The sequence below is a fragment of the Podarcis gaigeae genome (assembly GCF_964106915.1).
Source record: "Podarcis gaigeae genome assembly, chromosome: 2".
Taxonomy (NCBI): domain Eukaryota; kingdom Metazoa; phylum Chordata; class Lepidosauria; order Squamata; family Lacertidae; genus Podarcis; species Podarcis gaigeae.
The window spans coordinates 32733022-32745264 of record NC_139679.1 but is presented as its reverse complement, the minus strand read 5'-3'; the positions used below and the strand labels follow the sequence as shown (position 1 = coordinate 32745264).

The following is a 12243-nucleotide window of genomic DNA, read 5'->3' as shown; positions in this document are numbered from 1 at the left end:
TATCCATGTATAAGAAACTCCCACTTTTTAGCGTAATTTTTATAGGAAAAAACCTAGTCTTATACACAGAAACGTACATTAAATAATAATTGCAACCAGAAAGGCTTGTCTCTCTATAGTTTTTGAATGGGCCTGAGCAAAGAATGGGCTTCTGGTGTGCCTCACCTGGAAGGAGCTGAGGAAGAGGTCAAAGAAGAGCTTGACATAGCGCAGCGTGCCCTGGGCATGCTCATCGGTGACAAAGGCAAAAACCACCTCGTGGATTCCCAGCAACGGGATGAGCGTCAGTGTTGACTTGGCCAGCCTAAATGGGGCATCAGCTAATTAGAATGCATGACAAGCAAAAGGCAGCAGCATCCCACAGTATTTAGCCCGAACCCCGTATGAACCACCTACCTGGTGGAGGAACGAATGGGCTTATGAATGACAAGAAAAGAAACCTGCTAGACCCGTATCGAAGGCCACCTTAAAAAGTCAGTGTACCCATCCCCCAAACCCATGGACATGTGGAAGGGATACCCCTAACCTACAAAGGCTGTGATGCCATGGGCAATGATGGCGTAAACAGGATGATAAAAGAACCTTCCCATCCCGGGAAAAGCTATGGCACTGTAGAGCAGGGACGGGTGGGAGCAGGAGCCAGTACCGGAATTTGTAGTCTGTGTAGCGCATCTGGTGGGCACGGAGCTTAGAGACCAATATCTGAATGATACGGATGAAAATGAAGAAGTTGATCTGAAAGAGAGAGAGAGAGTGTCTGAGTGGGAAGAAGAGGCAGGACTGCAGGAGAGTCAAAAGACACGCATAGCAAATAAGGGTCTAATTTTAGCCACGATTACTACTGTTATTAATTCTGGACCCATCATAAGCTCTCAGTGGCTTGCACAGGTCTCCCCAGGCTGTGACCATGTCTATGCATCACTGGGGCTATAGGATTAGACGTTTGCAGAACAGTTACTGGATCACTGGTACATATGCTTGCTAATAACATTTTGTGATTTGAGCACTTAGGGAAAGTGCTGTCTATAATATACATACTAAATGATTGTTGTTGGTAACATGGACAACAGGGGTGGCTTATCTTAGGCTTGGAGGCTAAATTGGGTCCCCAAAGAAATGTTTTCTCACCCCACCCCAGCAGCATCTTGACAGCACAAAAAATAATTTAGTTAATTAGTTGAGACAGTGCTGGTTTAAGCCTCTATGCCCTGCTCAGCACCTTGATGGTGATGCTGTGTGCCCTCTTCCCTGTCATCAACTTGATCATTTTATGGAAGGGGAGGGGGGTTGATAATTCCCTCAGCTGATCTGCATCCATCAGTTAAGGAAGTGGGCTGTGTGCCCCTGTGTGCATACCCCCAACGTGGCTAATGTGGCTTTCAGGCCAAAATTGGTTCACCACCTACCCCTTGCCTGACAAGGTGCATCACATTGTGGCCCTTAGACATTTTATTACTTGGAGGTTGCCCTATTCATTTTTCAGGAACACCAAATAAGAAGGCTGGAGGCAGGAAAATGATTGTTCCCTCTGGATTTTGCTGGACAAGGACAGCCATTGTGGGCGGTTCAGTGGGCATCTGAGACAAGCGAGGAATAAAGAGAACTCACCAAGATGGCCAGGAACACAGGGAAACGCAGGATCCACCAGAACCCCATGTTATGATTGGTACTCCAGCATCTCAGGAAAGAAAGAAAGAAAGAAAGAAAGAAAGAAAGAAAGAAAGAAAGAAACCATGGATTGTGTGCAACAAGTGTGGCCTGGCACACTATCTTCTTCCTTGCAGCACCTCCCACCCCCACTGCTCACACTTAGTACAATGTGGTCTGCTCACACCCATAGCCCTCATAGGAATGTCACCTGTTAAGTTGCCTGGCAATGACAGAAGCATTACAGATAACCTACAAACAGTCTGCACGGCAGAGACACACATTGTCCTGGAACTTACTGAATATTTTCATAAAGAAATTTCACCACTACCCATGGCACAATGAAGAGTACTGGGGCCCCTGGAAGAAAAAGAGAGGGGGGGAAATTTTATTTATTTATTTATTAAAAAAGGAACGGCCTCTGTCTGGCAGGACAGAGGAATTTAACCTAAGAAGAGTTTCTGCACTAGATTCATCCTGACTCAAGATCTGCCAGTGGCTCATTAAACGCAACCAGGAGGTGCAGGGAGTCGAGGGATCCTCAAATCTTGGGAGTATCACTGCAGTCAATTTGCTTGGAGTTATGCATTCTCTAGGTGAAGAGGCCAATCTAAGTTGACAGCTCTTGTCTCCCAGCCCAGGCTCCATGAACACAGAGACAATCCAACCTGGCCTGGTTGCCAAATGGCACATGTGGTTTAGGCGTGGCTTCACCGGAAAGAGACAAAACCTCAGATTTCCAGGCAAGACCTGGATGTTTCTAGATTGCGGAGGGGCTTCCTTCCTCCCAAACCTGCTCCAGGTCCCTCTCCCAATCTCCAGAGCAGGCTTGCAGGCAGTGGCAGGGGTGTGAAGAGGGAGGAGAGGGAAGGGAAATCCCATCGTGTTTGCGGGAGCCATTCTGCTCATGAAATGACTTCGTTGGATACAACTGTGTCTGTATAATTGCTTAGTAGGAAGCAGCTAGCAAGAGGCACAAATGGCATTGTTATGGGAGAGTTTACTGCAGACTCAGTGATGTTCGTGTAGACCAAGTTTTGGGCAGTGACCACATGACATCAAAATGCCATCCCATATGATATAGTATACCTTTTTAGCTTTTATGTTGTTCAAAATAACAACAACAACAACAACACCCAATATCAGCATTGTGTGGGCACCGTGCAAAGCTTGCATGCATGTGTAGCACTGAGATCACAATAGTCTGCCATGTGGAAGCACCATCAGACACTTTCAAAACAGAATGTGGAAAAGTATATTTATTTATTAAACTCATATCCTACCCTTCCTCCCAAAGGAGCCCAGTTTATGGATTAAACCTGCTTTTAAGATAGATAGGATAAGATGCAGGCAGCCAAAGTGGTGTCCTCAAAATTTATTTGGACTACAACTCCCATAATCCCTGATCATTCACCCTGCTGGTTGGGGCTAATGGGAGCTGAAGTCTGAGGACATCTGGAGGGCACTAGGTTGATTACCCGAGGGATAAGATGCAAGAGTTGGCATCAGAAGTCCCATGCAGGCAGTAGCTCTTTAGCAATTAGGCAGTGGTATGATAAGAACCACTTGTTAGCCAGAGTGTAAATATCTCTCACCCACTGTTGTCTCTGGTCAAATAGATGCTATCGGGTTGTTGTTGCTGCTGCTGCTGCTACTGTTGCAATGTCTCAAAAATCTACTTGACATGAGACCATGGTGGGGGTAAGAGGGTGGGTGATCATTTTTACTGAAAACATCAACAACAGAATGCCCTCAAAAACTACAATCTCTACATGTCCTTAGCTGCAGTACAATGTGCTGTTCCATGTAGAGCTGCTTGCCCTTTGGGGCAAACATTACTAGTCATGAGGGATGGATGACTACTGCGGAGAACAGCACTGTCTCCTTCCCATGTCTCCCCAGTAATGTTTACTGAAAGAAGACAGATGAGACGGTGTCATTATCGTACCCAAAATGTCCCCCCCCCCTTTGCTGTAAGGAGCAGCCAATCGAGTGCAGGAGGTGGGGCTTGGCATGCTTCTGTTTCTGTTATTTCTGATATGAGCTCACCTGATCGGTGCCTCCCAGGCCAATGTGTGGATCTGAACTTAGTTAGCTGACGTCTTTCACACTTCCCAAATGTTCCAGCACAATTCTTGCCTCAAAATACGTGTCCAAATGTGTTTAGGAATTGGTCTTTTGAAGGGGGAAACGTTTAGAAATATGTATTTTGAGACAAGAGGTGTTTGGAAATGCATATTTTGAAAGAATGTTAAGTTCAGATACATATTTACTTGTTGAATAGGGGCTGCTGCTCCTATGCCCCACCCACCCCCTGGCTGATCCCCTCACAGTTTTCCTTCCTTCACAGCTTGCCCCAAACCCCTGCCCCACCTAACAGCTCCACCCCCTGCTTATCCCACACCCCTCCTTTCCCCCCTCACAGCTCACCCCAACCCCACCTTTTAAAGTAAGAAAGTCTGAGGCACTTCAGAGAGCTGTTTTCTGAAGCCCCTGCCCCCTGTTAAACCTTGCTGTAGCCATGTTTAACGGAGCGGGACAGATGTTTCAGAGAGTGGTTTGTCAAACCTCTCTGTGGACCACTTCTTCCCTTTTGTTCAACCCCTTGCCTGGGCCGCTTTCCACCCATGCTGCTTACTTGCCAAATGGCCTGCTTGCCCACTTACCTGCATGCTGTTATGCTGGAGTTGGCCTGGCTGCCTACTGGGGGCTATGTGAACTCCAGCATGACAGCAGCCTTATGCTTCTATTTGTATGGGGAGAAATGTGAATTGTCACGTGGCATTATTATGTTTTAAAATTGCAGCTTAATGTGTTCTTGCAGAATGCCTGCAAAAGTGACACAGGCTGCAAACAGACTGATTCACTCATCCCTAGGGTTGGCAAACTCTGAGAATGATGACATCACATCCATCTATCTTTTACTGGATGTTTACCAGGAAAACCGAGAGAGAATATGCTGTTGCTCTTCTCAATTGCAGCCCATGCATCATTCATAACACGTCTTGCTTGCCCTTTAGTCTCTCACGCTCAGAAAGAAAGAAGGCAGCTATTTAGCAGGTAGCTGGTAGTCACAAGGGTCAAATCTGACATTCAAGCAGGCATATCTTGATTTTCTCTTTTTAGAGGAAATAAATAGTAAGGTAGGGATGCTCAATGCTGGCTTCACCAGAACCTCACAATTCCTAGCTAATCTGAAACCATTGCAAAGTCTGAACATGCAAGATTTTAATAGACAAAAAATTACTCAGGAAGGCTCTAGATAAAGGAGCACTTGGGACTTTATAATCTAATTCTTGCCATTAAAAGACAGTGATTGCAGAAAGCCATTGATCAAGCAACATGCTCATTCAATGGCATATCTAGGTCTTTCACCCACAGGAGGGCTTGTGGAGGCTATCATTCTTCCAAAGTTGTTTTTTTTAAATGTACAGAAAAGTAAAGCAAAGGCACCTCTGTTACTTAGAGGAATAAATTCTGGGTAAAATGGCACTGTGTTGGTCAAGCAATGAGGCATTATCTGCCTTGGACTCAGAGTTTCTGTGAGCATAACTCAATTCACAGGAAACTCCTGCTGGAGGCAGGGGGCAGGTGATGTTTGCCAGTTCCTCTTTCCCTCTGAAGCCCCCCTGCGCACTCTGAACAACTGAAGGCGTAGGGGATCCTCTAAAACAGTGAGAGGGGGAAGAGAAGGGGTGAAATAGGCAAAAATGACCCTTTCCCCTTCCTCCAGTGGGAGCTTCTGATGGATCTCAGTCCTTCAGAGTCCTTCAGTCCACTGAAATGACACTCTGGGCCCCACCACTGTGCCGCTGCCAGCCCTGCCGGGGCTTTGTCTGTGCCACTGCCACAGACCACTGCCACTGTGCCCTCATTGCTGCAGCCTCACTGCTGCCACTGCATCATGGCAGCATTGCAGGTGCAGGTGTTGTCAGAGATGGATTTAGGGCAGCGTGACTGGTTCCACCATACTGGGTGCTTAGCCTAGGGGATGCAGCAGGGCTTGCAACTACAGTGGTAGCTCGGGTTACAGACGCTTCAGGTTACAGACTCCGCTAACCCAGAAATAGTACCCCGGGTTAAGAACTTTGCTTCAGGATGAGAACAGAAATCGTGCAGCGGCGGCACAGTGGCAGAGGGAGGCCCCATTAGCTAAAGTGGTGCTTCAGGTTAAGAACGGACCTCCAGAACGAATTAAGTTCTTAACCCAAGGTACCACTGTATAACATGGTAAACTGAGCAGCAAGAGAAGGGGGTGTGCGATGAATTTTGGCCTCATACAGAGCGCCACTGAAATTTGAAAGACCCAAGTCCAGCCCTGCTGTAGTGGGGCTGGCCGCAGTGCACGTATGGCGGGAGGCAGGGCCCCCCGGATCTGCAGAGGGGTGTCATCATGGAGGTAGGGGTGTTGCTGGGGTGATTTGCTTACAGCGGCAAATGTCACAGGACAGCCCTGCTCTGGCTCCAACACTGACCATTGTCACCATCATTACCTTCTGTGTCACACTCTCCCCATCCCATAACTCTAAGACAAGGTCATATGCCCCGTCCCCATAACATAAAGGTGGGAATCCTGGCCTTATCTCCCCTACCCCCCACAAGCCAAATTTCTTTGAAGTGCTATTAATCAACAGACTTGAAGTCACCGCCCATCAGCACATCCCCTGGTCAAGCCGCATCTCTGCCTGCCCCACACCTGACGTCTTTCGAGGGAAACCATTTTGGCCCATATGGACTGGAGCTTCCCCACCCTTGCCATAATAAACAGTGCAGATTAGCGCAATCTCCAGCCACAGTGCTTCTCCTTCCCTGCCACCCTCAGTGACTCTCGCCCAGCTGTTTCTGCTCCAGCGAAGGTGCCTCTGACACTCAGTCACTCGTCCTTTCCAGGGCCTTGGCAACCCTGCATATACTCACCCCAGCCGATGCAGAGGTAGAGGCTGAAGTAGCTGCGCTCGGAGAAGACGGCCAACACCAGCAAGTTGTGCAGGTAGAGCCCCTCCACCAGCAGCCAGCAATAGTTGGCCACAATGCCGTACTGCATGAACACAGTGGCTGCCCGGCACCTGGCTGCTGCCTGGGGGAATGACAAGGGGTCAGTGAGAAGGGCAAGGAAAGTCCAGGAACTCTCAGCGAGAAGCTCTCCTCCCCCACCCTACCCCTCTCTACAACCCAACCCCTGGATCAGCTTCAACACAAAGTGAACATGTCCCTTTAGCAGGCAGATTCATGGGGGCGGCAGTTTGCCACTCTCCATAGTTTTGTGGTTGGTACGTTAAAAACAAAAGCCGCCAGTACAGGAGGTCTCAAGTGGCAGTAATGCGTAGGACTTGGCAACGAGGCAATGGCTTGGATCAAGTTTGGAAATGTAGCTGGTTCAGGCTGCTTGGTGACAGCAAAGCCTGGTGGTTCTGGTTCCCATATCCATGAGTGAAGGTGAGTACTGAACCAGAGGAGGGTTGAAGAAGGTGCTATTGGGGATGCTATTGGCATGGCTTCATTTGAAGCAGGGCTTAGCCCACACGGTCCAGCCTTCCAGCAGTTTAATTCCAGATACCAGAAATTGCTCTTGCACTCTGGGGGTATGTTTTTAACTCATGACTGGATGCATCAGAGAAACGATATACCGTATTTTTCGCTCTATAAGACGCACCAGACCACAAGACTCACCTAGTTTTTGGAGGAGGAAAACAAGAAAAAAAATATTCTGAATCTCAGAAGCCAGAACAGCAAGAGGGATCGCTGCGCAGTGAAAGCAGCAATCCCTCTTGCTGTTCTGGCTTCTGTGATAGCTGCGCAGCTTGCATTCACTCCATAAGATGCACACACATTTCCCCTTACTTTTTAGAAGGGAAAAAGTGAGTCTTATAGAGCAAAAAATACGGTAGTCGCCAAACTTAGGTTTTAACCGGGACATTATGGATGCATTACAAGCTGACTTAAGCATCGTGAAAGCTCTGAGAAAACATCCTATGCCTTTCCCCCCTTATTTGCTGGCTCTTGTGAATTTTTATATGAAAACAACTACTTGGGAGTGGCCCCTAGTGTGTAGCTACCAAGTATTGTAGGCAGGGGTTGTTGGGTTACCATAATTGTTTATGTGTGGTGCAGAGGCGAATCAACTGAACCTTCATGCTCCCTGGGGAAAGGGAACAAAGGAAATGAAAATTAAGCAAGTGTGAAAAAAAGGGGGTGGGGAACAGGAATGTTTAACTCACCTCATCACTCAGCCAAAGACCCACACTGTAGTCGTCAATCTTCTGGTTGAAGTGAGTGTTGAGCAGCTTGTCGATAATAAGCACCGAGATGCCCTTCAGGATGAAGGAGGCGAAGAGGTTCATGTGGATGTAGTTGCGCATGCAGTGCAGCTTGCTGGAGAGCAGGGAGCTTGTCAACAACGCCTGTCCAGCATGGCCAGCACCATGCAGCCAGTGCCTCTCTCCCAGATCTTCCTCCCAGCCCTTGCACCCTGATCTCTCTCTTTCACCCCACTGTACTAAACCCCCACTCCCGCTCCTCCATGCCTTGTGCTCTCCACTCTGCTCCTCATTCCACACCTACGCATTCACCCATGCTCTGCTCTCTCGTGAACTGTCGTGTGGCTTACCAGGAGCTCCTGGCCAATCTGGAAATATTTTGCAGATTTTGACCAGAAAATATTTTCATTAAATCCAGACCAACGTGACCCAGGAAGGCACTTTGTTAGGGGTGGTGTTAAGAGACCCCTATTCTCTTCACAATGCTACAACTCCCAGAGAGGTTTAACAATCAATCCCTCTTCCCAGGGAGCTCTGGGAATTGTAGTTCTGGGAGGGGGTCTCCTAATATCTATCAGCATCCTTAATCCTACAATTTCTTAATCCTACAGCTTTGGGGAGAACCAGGAAGTTTAAAGGGGTATGATCCTGCTTTAAATATAAGTTTAAAGGGGTATGACCCTGCTTTAAATATATAGTGCAGATAGGGTCATATTCTCTCTCTCTCTCTCTCTCTCTCTCTCTCTCTCTCTCTCTCTCTCACACACACACACACACACACACACACACACACTTCATTCAACTGACGTAAGTACACACCCACACAGTCATATATTCTCATCACAAGTACACAGCAACATGCATACTTCCCAAAGTTGCATTCTGACATGGCTGCTTTCTCTACCACAGGGATAATTTTTATCTGGTGCCTGCTAGCAGAGAGACCTGTGACACTCCTGATCTTATACTTTTTTGGAGACAGGTAAATTAATTTGTAGTCTCAATGTGTGCACTTGCTGAACCTGCCGCGCGATTAGGGATCCAAATGGATCAACCCAACAGAGTAAATGTAAAACAGCAGCAACAACCTTGTGCTGAAAAAAGAGGGTTGAATGAATCCACCTCAACTTTCTCTAATAAAATATATTTTTAAAGAAACACAAAACTGCATTGTATGTAATTTGTCTCACTCGGTCAGAAAGAATGCAAAGTGTTGGTTTCTGCCAAAGACGTTAATATGTAAAGAGCAATTCCCAGCATCTCCAGTGTGGACGGATCCCTTCCAACTTAAAAGAGCTCCATCTCCACCCAACCAGATAGGATAATAGAATTGTAGACTTGGAAGGGACCCTGAGGATCATCTAGTCCAACCCCCTGCAATGCAAGAATATGCAGCTGCCCCATACAGGGATCAAAGTTACAACCTTGCATTATCAGCACCATGCTTTAACCAACTGAGCTGTCATCTCACTTCTTTCCAGGCAGACCTACAGCCATTCCACTTCCTTCTAGGAGGACCAAATGAAATCTGGTCTTACTATCCCACTTCCCGGTTCCCTCCCCCTCACCGCTTTGGGCAGTGCCCCTCAATGTGGTCATCCCCATCCCCATCACCATCCCCCCCACCCCTCCCAGGCCAGTTCCCAAGGCACCTGAAGCCCAGCAGCACAGCCAAGGCAAGGATCAAAGTGCAGAGTGACACCGAGTAGCCAACTGTGTACATCACCTTGAAGCTCCCGTAGATCTTAGCAAACCACTCCTGGAAGTCGAAAGAGAGGAAAGAGACAATTTGAGGCCCCAAAGGGATGGTACTAATCCTGGTAATCTATCTGCTCTTTAAAATGGGTATAGTACGTTGAGTACAAAATCAATGGAGTCAACGGAGGCAGGGAATGTTCTTGCAGACAGCCCCCAGGACTCATTTAGATAGCCATGCTCTCACCTGCTCTAAGATGGTCTCGTTGTTCATCACACACTGATGAGCATCACGCAACGACTTCCCTTCGGGGGTGGTCACCCATTGTCCATCTGGGTCACACTTCTTGAATACATAGCCATGCTTCACTGTAGGGAATGAAGGCATAAGGCAGGCTTCCTCAAACTCAGCCCTCCAGATGTTTTGAGACTACAGTTCCCATCATCCCTGACCACTGGTCCTGCTAGCTAGGGATCATGGGAGTTGTAGGCCAAAAAAACATTTGGAGGGCCAAGTTTGAGGAAGCCTGGCATAAGGCAAGAGGAAGAAGAACTCGACTGAATCAGAAGGCCCATCTGGCACAGCATCCCGATTGCAAAGCAGCCATCCAGTTGTCTACACAAAGCCCACCAACCAGAACCTGGGTGCAACAACCATCTCCCCACTTGTCATTCCCAGCAACTGGTATTCAGAGGCATATTGCCTCTGTCCATGAAGTCAGAACATGGCTAGTAGTCACTGGTTGCCTTATCCTTTGTGATCTTATTAGGATTATTATTATAACTCCACCCTATACTTGTTCTGACCGTTTGTTGTTATTCCTCTGTGCCTTCCCACAGTCCCCATCTCCTGCACCCTCAGTACTTTTCCCTCATCCTTCTCTAGTTTATTATCATCTCGATCCCTCTTCATTCCTTTCCTGTCTATTTCCCCTTCTTAGGGCTCAGCCACACTTTCGTTTGTCCCATGATTTCTAGTATTTTGTATCACTAGTTATAACAGGTCCATAGGTTTTTGCTTTGTCCCACCACTTTCCCTGGGAAAACCTGTTGTTTACTGCGGAACTGGAACAAATGTCACGAGGAAAACCCAAAGAAAAATGTGTTTCTCTTCTGAACCAGTCCTAAAATAGTTCCTGAATTGGATTCTGCATGCTTTCCAGGAAGCTGTTTTGTGGGAAGTCTGCTCCCACCTCCTTTCCTTCTCTCCCTGCCTACCCCTGTGGGATAATTTTTCCAGTTGTCTCCCCAGCTTCGAGCACCCCACTTCTAGTTTCCTCAACATGCTTAAAATGTGTTTTTTTTTAGTTTACTCTTCCTTGTTTGGTGCTCATATTAAAACAGTGATCAAGTGATATATGTGCAAAATCTGTGTGTCCCAATTCGTTTGCTTTTATTGGTTGCAATGGTTCCAAAGGCAGCTTTATTTTCTGCCTGTAATAATACGTATTAAATACTGTGGTACCTTGGTTCCTGAACGGCTTAGTTGATAAACAAATTGGCTCCTGAAGCCCGCAAACCTGGAAATAAGTGTTCCTGTTTGCATCCATTTTTCGAAAGCTGATCATCCGTTTCTGCTGTCGGCATTGTTTCCATGGCCAATCAGCCAATCAGAAGCTGCACCTTGGTTTGTGAATGTTTTGGAAGTTGAACGGAGTTCAGGAATGGATTGAGTTCGAGAACCAAGGTACCACTGTAATATGTATTGGAACAGAGCCAGCTCACCAATGAGGCGGGGTGAAGCACCTGCCTCAGATGACAGAAGTGCTTTGGAGGCACCCTGCCTGCCCCACCATTTCTGCCACTGCTAGAACAACCCTCTCTCACTGGCAAAAAAAGAGATGTTCTGGTGCATGGCATCTCTTGGGGTAGAGAAGACGAGCAGCAACACCTGGAATGCCTTGGCTCTCACCAAACTTGGCAAGGAAGTGGTGTTCCTGTGCATTGCATTGCCACTCCCCACCTGCACGGGGTGGGAAAGATGAGTGGCAGTGCTTTGAAGGCGGCATTCCGGCAACAGTGAAAGTTGGGGAGCAGGGAACAGCACATTTCTGTTTCACCTCAGGTGGTGAAATGGGATGGACCATCCCTGTACAGTGGTACCTCGGGTTACAGACTCTTCAGGTTACAGACGCTTCAGGTTACAGACACTGCTAACCCAGAAATAGTACCTCAGGTTAAGAACTTTGCTTCGGGATGAGAACAGAAATCGTGCTGCGGCGGCGCAGCAGCAGTAGGAGGCCCCATTAGCTAAAGTGGTGTCTCAGGTTAAGAACAGCTTCAGGTTAAGAACAGACCTCCGGAACGAATTAAGTTCTTAACCTGAGGTACCACTGTAGTGGAAATGTCCTGGCTCCTTTTGTGCATGTTGAATGATTATCTGATTATCCAGTTTCCTGAGTATCTGGCTTTTCTGATTTTCTGACTCTCTGCCACAGGTGAGTGGAACTGAAGGTGGAGAGAACTTTAAAAGCAGACTATTGATTATAGGAAGCATGAACAGGAAAACATGGGGTTTCAAGGGAAAGCAGAGGCAGAAATCACAAGTGGGAACACCCAGGCCTGGACCAAATTAAAAATGGCGCAAAGAGGTATGGACTTAAGGCAAAGTGTGGCTGGGCCCTGAGTAACTCTCCCATGTCAC

The 12243-nt window shown here is 47.4% G+C and overlaps 1 protein-coding gene across 2 annotated transcripts in view; it reads right to left on the bottom strand.

The window, feature by feature from the left end:
- GCGR (glucagon receptor) overlaps window positions 1-12243 on the bottom strand; it is a 42097-nt gene that overhangs the window by 2606 nt on the left and 27248 nt on the right. For both annotated transcript variants that reach the window (XM_083727627.1, XM_083727628.1), the window contains exons 5-12: window positions 9847-9968; window positions 9557-9663; window positions 7866-8019; window positions 6565-6724; window positions 1947-2007; window positions 1609-1678; window positions 647-735; window positions 166-304 (exon numbers count right to left, since the gene is read on the bottom strand). In XM_083727627.1, coding sequence (XP_083583753.1) covers window positions 166-304; window positions 647-735; window positions 1609-1678; window positions 1947-2007; window positions 6565-6724; window positions 7866-8019; window positions 9557-9663; window positions 9847-9968 — 902 coding nt within the window. The remainder of the gene's footprint in view (window positions 1-165; window positions 305-646; window positions 736-1608; window positions 1679-1946; window positions 2008-6564; window positions 6725-7865; window positions 8020-9556; window positions 9664-9846; window positions 9969-12243) is intronic.